Source organism: Curcuma longa, chromosome 1, assembly GCF_044706935.1.
Source record: "Curcuma longa cultivar G26 ecotype Majalengka, Jawa Barat chromosome 1, ITB_CL_G26_1.1, whole genome shotgun sequence".
Classification (NCBI taxonomy): Eukaryota; Viridiplantae; Streptophyta; class Magnoliopsida; order Zingiberales; family Zingiberaceae; genus Curcuma; species Curcuma longa.
In genome coordinates, this window is record NC_133861.1 from 9,272,944 (window position 1) to 9,285,555 (window position 12,612).

The 12,612-nt window shown below is 34.5% G+C and overlaps 2 protein-coding genes across 2 annotated transcripts; both read left to right on the top strand.

The window, feature by feature from the left end:
- Nucleotides 1–3,153: 3,153 nt before the first annotated feature.
- On the top strand, nt 3,154–3,960 carry LOC141811642 (uncharacterized). The gene has a single exon (XM_074699666.1). It carries the CDS (start codon nt 3,220–3,222, stop codon nt 3,772–3,774), a length of 555 nt encoding a protein of 184 aa, XP_074555767.1. The 5' UTR covers nt 3,154–3,219; the 3' UTR covers nt 3,775–3,960.
- A 3,052-nt stretch (nt 3,961–7,012) lies between these two features.
- On the top strand, nt 7,013–7,793 carry LOC141812309 (uncharacterized). Its single transcript, XM_074700355.1, has one exon. It carries the CDS (start codon nt 7,088–7,090, stop codon nt 7,655–7,657), a length of 570 nt encoding a protein of 189 aa, XP_074556456.1. The 5' UTR covers nt 7,013–7,087; the 3' UTR covers nt 7,658–7,793.
- Nucleotides 7,794–12,612: the final 4,819 nt, after the last annotated feature.

Here is a 12,612-nt window from a genome sequence, read left to right on the forward strand (position 1 = left end):
AAATTCAAATTCACATTTTGAATCCAATTTTTTAGAATAATTATTCATAAAACTAACATATTTGATTTATTTATACAAATAATTTTACTTTTATAAAATATAAATTTATAAAAGAGATCATAAAATTTAGATTTTATAATTTTTATACGAATTTTGTTTGAAATATAAGATCTTATGAGAAATATAAAATAATTTTTATTATTTGTCATAACTTTATATAAATTATTTTTCATCAAAAATATGAGCAGAAGATGATACGAGCTAAGCTGTCAAACGGATTAATTTATAACAGAGTCGATCAACCCATTAGAAACTCATCATATGATGAAGCGGGACCGGCTAACCCACCAACTTGGCGGGTTGAAAAATCTCTAACCCAATTCAAACTCAAGACGAGTTGTAGATTAGGCGGGCCAACCCACGGGCCTGTCAAAAAATAAAAAAATATATTAAAAAATTTAAAAAATTGTAAGTTTAGATTATAGTTGAAATGGATTTGAATTGAAAATTTTAAGTTTTGATTATGGTTTAGATGGGTAAAGCCCACTAATCCATTGAGGTTTATACTTTAATTTTATTTTTTTAATAAATTTTCTCAATCCACGGACTAACCCATACAAGTCGCTAGTCTAGGTAGGTCGGCCCACCTAAACCCACCTTAAAATAGGTTAATAAAATTTCAATCAATCTCGTTTAAATTGTTTGACGGGGTGGATCAATTTAACAGGTCTAATCCAAATTAACGGCTCTAATACGAGCAAAAGATGAGACTCATAGAGATGAAGATATTAAAGTAAAAATATAAACATAAGAAGATGAATAAAATAAGATATAAGAACTTTAGAGGAAAAGTTGAAGTCACGCTTATTGAAAAAAATTTAATATACGTTTAAAATGATATGAATATATACTTAGATGATTAATAAAAATTCAATTATACGATATAAAATATAATAAATACACATATTAAACGAGGAATATCAAAAGAAAACTTTATTAATAATAATAAAATAGGATAAAATTTATTTAAATATAAATAATGAAATAATAGAAGATAATACATAATGACATAGAAAAATCTATAAAATCCATCTCATCTAATGAGATAAGGCTTAATTGCTATAGTTGAATTCATACAACTAAAATTGAACGATGGGAATGAGAATGATCTATATTTCTATCGCATAAAGAAGCTAAGAACTATTCAATCTATGTATTTGGTCATAGATCGTAGATGTGCAAAGTTGACAATTAACACATAAGTCTTTGAGTCTATCTTCAAACTTGATGATGATCTACAAGCTTGGAGGCTCTTTATAACTTCACACTCGATCCATAAAATCTATCATCTAAATTTTGAAGCCCTAAACTCAAATGCTAATTAGTTTAAATCGTATTGTCAAACCATCAAAATATTATGCTTAGACTTAACCAAAATGGAGAAACTATATATCATTCCAATATTAATGTCTATTGTCTATATAAAACTTTTAAACTTGTTTGTAAACGAACATAGTAATTAGTGAATTGATGAGGAGATTTAATATTCACACAATATACATGACTTATTCCCCGAATTCTAACTCTATTTATATTCCAAGAAATGAATACTGAATAAACAATGTGAATTAACAAATTGAATAGATCAATGAGCAAAATAAGAAGCTTAGGTGAACCACAAGGGTCAATTGAGCAAAACATACCAAGCAAGCAATTACAACAACTTATGCATATTGATTGAGTTAGTTGGATGAGTCAAAGAAATTTTCATATACCAACAAATTAAAGGAATCAAGCCAATCAAACACATCAAATAGATCCAACATATCATTTGTTGTTCAAAATAGGCACAACAAGATAACAATATATATAGAGAAAATTTTAAATTTTAGCCGCCATATTTCACCTAAAACATCGATATCATACAAAAATACAGCCTATGATCATCTTCATTGCTCGTCAAGTAGCATTTGGAATTTGAACTTTTTTAACATAAAAAATTTACCTATATTATTTTAAACAGCCCACTGCTAATAGTCAGTCAATTAACAGCTAACAGCAACCTATTACTTGTATAGTATGACTAACTCTAATTAATGACTTAAAAAATTCTCCCTCCCAACACATCTCTGATCGAATCAAAGGGGATAATAACTCAATTTTTGCTCCAAAATATCTATCTGTGTTTTATTTTAAAGCGTCCTTATCACAAACACTTGACGGGCAATCTGTTGTCGAATCTGAGGGAAGTCCTCCATATGGACTTTGACTAATTCCTACTGCTGAGGTCCATCCATATATGCTTAGCGACTCCAGTCTTTCTTTTGATACAGAGGAAAGTAAAAAAGAACAGAGGAAAGTAAAAAAGAACAGGAGAAGATTTCTTTTGATTCCAGATTAGATATCTTTTGTCGCTGAAATGTTGGGTCTAAACGCGTTAAAAGTGATGATCGAACAATGGTGATCATTCCACACGGCAAGTCGGACTTAGTGTTCCAATTATAACAGTTGAGGCTTTTTGTTAACCAAACTCTACGTTTTCCCTCAGTAAAGTTTGAGCCCTTGTTAACTGTACTTAGGCACGATATATTTGTTGACCGGTTGGAATTTCCTGAGACGAGGAAAAGGACGAGAAAACTTAATTGCTGTTTATTATTTGCAACGCCATTTTAAGTGCAGTCGCCATCACACTCGGTAAGCATGTGGAAAGTTGCACCTTCGTTGACGAGGACTTTGACTGCTTCCTACGATTGGGAGCTAGGCCCATCCTGAATTCTTTTTTGTTTTTTCGAGAAAATTAATTTTTTGCGAGCCTTTCAGTAAAAATATTAGTAGATTATTATTACATGAACAAATTTAGGAGAGAAATAATTCTCATTTAAACGGCCTTGGTAGTCATAAACACATTTAATAAAAATATTCACGAGGCCTCAAACAACGATCACAGAAAATCAGAAGTTGTAATAATTGGCAATTCCAAAATATAATTAGTTATGGACGAGCAAACGCCCAGGTAATTGAGGCAGTGCCCCTGTTCGTTTCCATAGAAAGAAAAAGAAAAAAAAAACTAACCAATTAATTACCTTGGGAGGCTACTGCTTGCACACTGCTATATAAACCTCTGATGAATCTTCCTCGCACCCCGCACACTCTCCTCTTCTCTTCTTCCCTCAGCAAGCCGAGGTGGAGAAATAAGTGTCGATATATATAATAAACAAAATGTTGTCTCTGCCTTCTCCAATTCCTAAGCCAGTATTTTCTGTTACCATTCCCACGAGAAAGCTTCGGCTCGCATCGCTGGCTCCGCGCGCGGCAGCCGCCCAAACCGCCACCATGTATGATCTGCTGTCGGTGGCGGAGACGGCGGGGCCGGAGGAGATCAAGGCGGCGTTCAAGCTGCAGGCGCGTCGGTGGCACCCGGACGCTTGCCGCAGGGAGGGGGACCAGGGCGCCTTCGCAGAGCGCTTCAAGCAAGCGCGCGAGGCCTACGAGGTTCTCTCCGATCCGGACCTCCGCCGCGAGTACGACCGCATGCTGCTCTTCTCCGACGGCTGGGCCACCGCCGGTGGCTCCGGAGGGGTCGTCCTCCGGCGCAACCGCGACCGCCGCACCGGGTTCGGCGACTGGGAGGACCAGCTGGATGGGCTGTCGCGGCGGCGGGAGCCGTGGTGGGTTGCCAACGCGGCGGGGCGGAGGAGGGCCGCTGGCGGCGTGGGGGAGAGTTGGGGGAGCAGGGCGAGGAGGGCCCACGCTGCTGCAGAGACTTCCGAATGATGGGGCCCATCTCCGAGGTCAGATGGGTGGGAAAAGGGTGTTCGTGAATTAGGTAGCGCTGTTATTGTAAGCAGTGATGTCAGCAATCTATGATAGATTTAAGCAATCTATCTACTACATCTATTTCTGCAAGACCAGCATTTTGTAAATTAACCCTTGTGCTTTTGCTAAATCTTTTAAGTTCTTGCTCTTCTATCTTGGCTAAAAATGTGTCCAACTAAAGTTTACTAGAGTATTTGATCAGTGCATCGGATATTCTACATATTAATATTGTACAAAATGAAAAGAGATTTCTTAAAACAATAATATCATTTAAGTGAATGGGCGATGGTTGTTGACTCAGAAAGTTTTTAAACCACACATAAAATAGAAAAATATTCAGCAACTACACTTAATTTTATGAATTTCCAGCGCTTTGTTAAATAATAGTTCCCAAAAGCCCTTTTATTTCACCTTGCCATCCCAATCAACGCTTACAAAAGTCAGATTACTTTGGATAGATCATGGATGGAAAGTAAAATTGGAGTGTGAAGCCATAGGTGACTTTCATCAATGTGATCTCTATCAGCTACACTAGCTGTTTCATACTTGCATTTTAACTTTTACAAGTTTATCAGTGTGAAATGAATAAGAGGTTAAGGTAAGATAAAGTCTAAATATCAATTCTAGTTGAATTAGAAGAAGTAAATAACCACATCCCTCTCACTTCGTGTTATTGTCAACACCACCTCGTAGTTGTCATGATGTTACCTTTTGAGCTAATTATATTGACAATTCTTGTCTTGTTTGTAGCGTGGAGTTATGGGGAGGCCCAAGAGGTCTCCAACTCAGGCCACCTAGTTCGGAGCACCCAAAAAATTTATTGTAGATTAGTTATAGGTTTTAAAAAATAATTTTAATCATTTTAATCTTAGATAACCTAATTATCCAAGCATATAGGATCAAAAAAATTTTTTGAGGCCCCTCTTAAAAATAATTTACAACACAAATATGATGATGTTTAAGCGATGATATTGATAGGTGATCAATCTGTCGGTGATACAATCTACTTCTTTTAATAGTTATGGCTCCTTCATTTAATCAGAGTCAAGACTCAATAGGTGTATTTTTTTAATTATTTATTATACTCCATGGAACTTGAGATCTATTTTCTTTTAATTTTGATAGATATGCCTTTTTCTTATGTAAATTATTTAATTTTGATGAATGTTGTGAGAGTGTACATAGAGAATTTTTAATCTGTTCCACTTAATAAATTTGTAAAATGTGCGCAATTGATCTAGATTACTTTGAGATATTATAGACATTAGACAGATTTTATAAAGTAAGTGAATGCTTCAAGTTTAAAAATAATCATAGAAAAATTAATCATTAATTTTAATTATATTTTATAGCTACAATATATTCCAATTTATTTAGTTGCTCTTTCTTGTGCAAGTATATATATCATTCATGTTAGAATTTTGACATCGTTAGAGGAGGTGAATAACGATTTACTATTTTTAAGTTCATAGTTCATTGTGCTCATCTACAAAGTGACGCACAATGGAAAATACAAAAAAAATACATAATAGAAATAAGAACATACAAATCGATTTTACATAGTTTGAATTGTTAGTTTTTACTCCATGACCTACCATCCTAGAAATAATACCATTATCTTTCTCCTTATTAGAAATCTTTCAAAAAGTAAAGAAATCTCTTACCAACTCATTCTTACAAATAATATAACAATCAAATACAAAGATACGAAAAAAAATAAGAATAATGCAAATGAAATGTTGATGCATCGATCGTCAAGGTTATTCAAGCTTAGTTTAACTTGAGTTGCATTTCAATTTCTTATTAATTATTATTTTTTTAAAATCTAGATGTTCATCTCCTACGATTCGATTACTCTTAGAGGTGGACGGTTGGCCATAAACCACTCATCAAGGAAATATAGAAGCAAATGTAACTTCTTACCTAGCAGCCAACATCCTAAATTTTTCATTCCACTAAAAACAAATATCTTACAGTGTTATAATTGGAACTTGAAATGTGGATGTCTTAGTAACCTATTAAGCATCTGCACCTTGCTTGGGGTGTTTGAAACTTATTATTTGTTTATTTTTTATTTTTTTAAAATAATATAGGTATCTCACTCTTATGATTCAATTAATCTTAGTTGATCGGTCTAGTCCTATGAAAATTTTCTATGAGCCATCAAGATAAATCAAAAAATATAGATGAGTCATAAGGAATAATTCAGGGTCATAAGTTTTTAAACCTCTCTAAATGTAATGTATTTTTGATAAAATTTAAATTAGAGTTGTCTAAGAAATTCATTTTACCATGCAATTATGTCGCACCCTGCATAGTTCCAAGGGTATTTGATTTTTTTTTTTTATAATTTAAATATTTAAATTTTATTGAATTATTTTTGGAGATGGACGGTAGTACTTGGGAATAGACATTTTCAAGCGTTCTAAATCATAATATACAGAAGTGGGCTGCACGTTTATTGCCCTAATAAATGTTTTTTGTCATGATCAAAGTGCATGACTTATGACTTTATATATATATATATATATATATGCGCTGTACGTTTATTGGCCTAATAAATATTCGGTGTTGATCGAAATGTACGACACGTCATTACTTTGGATAGTATATTGGACAAGTCGATCCAACCGGAAATGTGAAAGAGAAAGAATACCAACTACATTTCAATAATGTTCCGATCGTTAATGCTCAACTCTATGCAACAGTTGCCACGCTGTTACCATAAACTAATAATTATTTATGTTTCCTTATATTTAAGTAGCTTTTTAATGACATATGAGGATTTAAATTCATATAAAAAATTTATATCCGATATATATATATATATATATATATATATATATAATAATAAAATTAGCATGGACAATCAGATCTTGAAAATATAGTTAATTAAAAAGATAAATGTTATAAATCATGGTTTATGTGTAGTAGATTCAAAGCTTTGGTTGTATAAACTTCTGAACCTGATGGTTATGGTCAACAGATATCAGTTGACAAATTATCATGCCTTTTCCCATAAGTTAAGAAATCATCATTGGAAAAAACTATTCGAAGAGGAGAATTTTATTTATTATTTTAATAAAAATTGAAATGAATTAAATATTCTTTTATACTTTCGGCTTTTGCTCTTTTGCAGTTCCACACCGCTATATCAACCAGCTCATGAGTCTCCGCCAAACCACACAAACTCTCTCTCTCTCTCTCTCTCTCTCTCTCTCTATGCGAGAGGAGAAGCGCAGAGAAAGTTGCAAATAAAGTGTCAAAAAAAATGTTGCCTCTGCTTTCTCCCACTGTCGAGCCAGCCTTCGCCGTCGCAATTCCCAGGAGAAAGCTTAGACTTGAATCTCTCGCTCGGCGTGCGTCGGCATCGGCGTCGGCCTCGGCGGGGGCATCCACCATGTACGATCTCCTATCGGTGGCGGAGACGGCAGGGCCGGAGGAGATCAAGGCGGCGTTCAAGCTGCAGGCGCGGCGGTGGCACCCGGACGCCTGCCGCAGGGCCGGGGAGGAGGGCGTGTTCGCCGAGCGCTTCAAGCTCGCGCGCGAGGCCTACGAAGTGCTCTCCGACCCCGAACTCCGCCGGGAGTACGACCACCTACTGCTCTTCTCCGACGGATGGGTCCCGGCCGGCGGCTCCGGGGGGGTCGTCCCCCGGCGCAACCGGGAACGCCACACGGGGTTTGGAGACTGGGAGAGCCAGCTGGATGGGCTGTCGAGGAGGCGGGAGCCGTGGTGGGCTGCGGCTAGCGCGGCGGGGCGGAGGAGGGCCGCCAACGGCGAGGGTGAGAGCTGGGGTAGCCGCTCCAGGAGGGCCCACGCTGCGGAGACTTCCGAATGATGGGTCCCACCTGCTCCAAGGCCGACGGTTGAATAAATGTAGATAATTTCAGAGCTGCCTAATATTTATCAATATTTTAGCAAAAACAACATTTTGTAAATTAACCATCGTTGTGCTGCTTGTTTGAAAACAAAAAAAAGAGGCAACTTTATTTGGTTATGTTTATCCTTTTTAAAGTATACATTTTTCTATTTTTCGCTAAAAAAAGAGTGTAATTGAAGTGAATATTCTTAACATTAACATATTAAAATACAAATTCTAAGAAGTCTTTTTATATATATATATAATTTAAGAATCTAACTCTTGTGATCTAATTAATCAGGAAGATAATTGATCCAATCTCACAACAAATTTTTATCGATCACAAAGCTGAATTAACTATTTAGCAAAATGAAAAGCCAATTAGTTGCACAAAGCTAAATTGTAGATAATTAGTCGCACAAAGTCCATTCCAATTTTGATACAGTATTTTGAGAATAGTTTTTGATACAATTAATATTTTGAGGAGACATGAATGCATTTTTATGTCTGTTTGGTCTATCTATGTATATAATTTATTCATTTGTTTGTTTATCTATTGTTTCTTTTAATCTGTTTCTAATTTATAATTTCTGGGTTCTAGTTCAAGTTTTAGTTTATGAGTTCTGATTTTTTTAGTTTGGGTTCTATTTTAGACTAGTTTCTATTTTGGTTCTAGTTTTAATTATATATGATTTTTGGATTCTAATTTTTGGGGGTTCTGTTCTAGGTTTCTATTATTTTCTTTTTTTCACATTAAGTAGGAATATAGAGAGAGAGAGAGTTGTATTATCTTATACATCCATTCGTGAACATCTAATATTATTATATTTTTAATTTTTATTTCTTTTAATTTAAATATTAAATTTTAAATCATAAATAAAAAATTAATATTAAATACTCACATGATTCTCTTAAATAAATGTACATAATAATATTTTACTAAATATTTATATATTTAATTTAAAATTAGAAAAAGGTAAAATTTAGTGGTGCACATATTGGATGGGTTGATTTAAATATAGTCAGATCTAGTCAATTTGTTAGATGACTGACAGACAATTTTTAAACATTAATGATGCAAACTTATTTTTCTAATAAAATTAAAAAGATTCATAAAAAAATAAAATAGTGACTTTTTAAATAATAAAAATTCTACACTGTTAATTATACTAGCTACTAAGTTTATTAGATCTAGATTAATTAATTATTATATATCATTGGCCCCATCACTAATGAAAGGAATCAGTTTAGCTAGTTCAGAGAAAGCGAAGTTTGGTAATTTGTCATTGCAGAAGAAGAGAAAGCGAAGTTTGGTAATTTGTCAATCTTCTTAAAAACAACAAGTCCGTAGGAAAAAGAAAGACAGACAGAAAGAAAGAAAGAAAGAAATTAAAGAAGAAAAAGCCGAAATGTGTGGTAGCTGAAAATTAGGCAAATGGCGATGAATAATGCAGTGGCCATGCAGGGTGCAAGAAAATATATACCTCAACTTGACAATTAACGATTGCCGAGACTCGAGCTTTTCAAGATATACATATACGCGTGAAACTTGAGCTGTCAGTCCTCATGGAAGTGAAGTATGTGTCGAGCAATTGAAGTCAACTTGAAATTAAGGTCCCTGTAACCTAGCTAACCAAGTATCTAGGAGAAGAATTATATATTAATAATGATTATCTTCATTAATAAGTCGTTTAGTACTTGGACTTTAATTAACACCACTAGCATGCAATTGACAATATAGTAGGTTTAAAATGAAGACGTGGCCATGTCGTCTTCCTCAAATTTAATTTATGATAATCCCCAGCCATACATAATATATGGTGTTTGATACAATAGAAGACTTCTTGTGCATGAATCTGCACTGATTTGATTTGAACTTGCAAAATGGGAAAAGATACGTGATCATAAACAAGTGGCCGGAGATATAAAACTTGTATATCACGTCTGATTGGGACTTGACTGGTCGTCGATCGTGTTTGGAATAAGTACTGTTAATTTGTTTTGTTTTCTTTTTCTTTGACTGGACCATTTTAGAAGAATTTTAAGCTAGATTAATTGCATGTTATTCATCAAAAGGTCTTGTTGATCTTCTTTTATTTAAATTTAATTATGAAATAAAATCTGATCATATATAGCTAGTTAAAGCTGCAATTAGGAGTAGTATCAAAATTAATGGCATTTATAAGTAGACTTCATAACATTTCTTTTAGTAGAAATTAAACAATAAAATCATTTTTAATATCATAACGAGTTAACCCACAAATTCACAAATAAAATCCATACAAATTATAAAAATTAAAAATATGAACTTACATAAATCTGTTTGGTATATATGATTTGCGAGTATTATTTTATTTTGTGAGATGGTTTCTCTTAAGTATATCAAAATGTCATTTTGCGATCTATAATTTTAAAGATTGTTTTGTTAATCTACTTTTTTTTTTCCATCGTAACTTTTGATGTAGCTTTTGACAAATGAATAGTAGAAGGTCTGTAGTGTCGGCCTTGGGCTCAAATGGGCTGCACAGCGAGCGGCCCAGCCCAACAGAGGCAAACATGCAAATGGACATCGCAGCGAGAGCGCATAAGAAGCTATAGTTTGGTTTTCAACTTCTTGAAACAAAATGAACTTGTAAAAATTCACATAAGTGAGGAGCAAAAATATGCATTAGCATTAAAAGTATAATATATACAAACTGTTGCAAGGCTAAAGCTCAAACAAGTACATCAAAGATGAGTAAACCCAATGCATTGTGCTACCTGACAGGGATCAGGTGCAGGCATGTCATAGTTAGGCATACAAAGTATGGGAAGACACTCATATTCTACACACAATGTGGTACTTGATACATATCATCATATGAGCACTGGGTTGCATAAGTAAACCTGAATCCTAACTAGAACAATTGCATCCTTCCAAGAAATAGTAACATAACATTAACCAAGACTACATCTACAGTACTCAAAATCCTTGTAGCAGCAAGTCAGTAGCAACAACAACTACGATAAAGCATTTTAGTCTCAACTATTTGGGGCTTCTACAATGATATCATTCTTCTACTGAACCCTGTCAATGCTATGATTTAATTTGTCTAACTATGATAAACATGCCCATATCATCTCAATCTAATTTCTATCATTTAATTATCTATTGAAACTTAATCTAATTTTTACAAGGTAGTAACAATACATTGATCAAATAAGAGGCAACTTACTCTGTAACACTGGTGAAGGACCCTTTTCCCCTGCAAAATACCTTATCAAATGGAGCTCAGTTAATAGAACCATGAAGGCAGATGAGTTAGGCATCCTCAATGTAAAATCAGAAAACCAGGCCTTGCTTTGCACTTGATGGTAGCACTATGTTACCCTTAATGGAGATCTGCCATGGATTTCACAAATATGCAAAGTAACCAGGTATTCCTGGTCAGAACCAGTACAAATTCAAATTGGTCCTATATCAAAAAGAACCTGCTCTCAGTATGAGGATTCTTTTTCTTTAATATAAGACAACGTTTTCAACAGGAGAAACACTACTAACAAATCAATAACTCTCCCCCCATCTCTCATCTCGTTGTGGGGCCGGAGATGAGGGGCGCTCGGGGTGAGCGACATCACCTTTTTGCTGCATTGGAATCTGTCGTACAACTATTTCATTTGTCTCAAGCGGCACATGATGGATGAAACTTTATCAGCAATCTTCATGGCATTAGCATCTCAGAATGTTTTGATATGGTTTTCAAAGGACAAGGTCAACAAAATATCAAAGGATTGAGGGAATTACATTTTAATTATGCCTCTGTATATTGCTACATTGTTGATCTGTTACAATTACTTCCTCTTTTTATTGTTCTTTTAGCCCTTTTTGTCTCTCTTCGAACTCCTGATACTCAGTTACTGCAACAAGTTTTTTCTTTCAAATGGTACCATTCACTAATGTTGACGCAACCTATGGCGGGCTTGCTCTCCACTTATCTTGTTGAAAAGGAAAAACAAAACAAAAAAAAAAGTCTTATGTTCAACCTGAACAAAAAGTTTGCCATTTCTAAGATGGCACCCAATTACTGTTCCTTGTTCACGTTAAGGCATGCAATGGAACGTTTAAACCAAATAATTAAAGAGGAAATCCACGTTAGGTTCAAAATAAAGAAAATGACCAATAATTCAAAGCAAACTTGGTAGCATAGCAAACTTGATCTTATAACCTTTCAAAGCACAACCAGGTCTTACCCCCATAGTTCTGTATGAGAAAGAATACACAACCATTACGTGCAAGAAATTTAGCTAATTGGACAATGAATAAGCAAAAATCAGGTTGTTTCTTTGCACGGTCAGACATAAACAACCACATAACTTTGATAGCGTTAGCTGCAAAATAATACGCGCCTGTACCTAATTCGTCCTTAATTCAGCAAAGATTTTTAATTTCCTGAGTAATCAATACTCCAGAAGACCATTAGTGCCTCATGACGAAAACCTCTAATACTGGAGATTTTCTAAATCTTAAGCTTCAGCTAGAGTGGTACCTTCGAAGCTTGGCGTAAGCTTCAGCCCTCCTTTGTTGGACGTCGAGGAAACTCCGAAGTAGACTGACGATCATGGCCGAGCGAAATCGACCATCATCGAGCTCCATGAATTTGATCCTTTCGATTAAATACCTCTCACAAAATTAGAGGTGTCCCCTGAGGGTGGACATTAATTGGGTTGGACGATTTTTTAAAAATAATTCAATCCTCGTATCCAACTGACATATAAATATATATAATCATCCTTTAATTTAATAGGAAAAAACTGAAATTATTTTTATTTCATATGGTGTTTACATCATTTATTATTTTTTTAAAATTTTAGAGAATTTGAGGATTTCGAAGCTTTTTTATATTAGCCCTTGAGAGAAATTAAAAATATATAAACTGTGATTTAACAAAAAATAA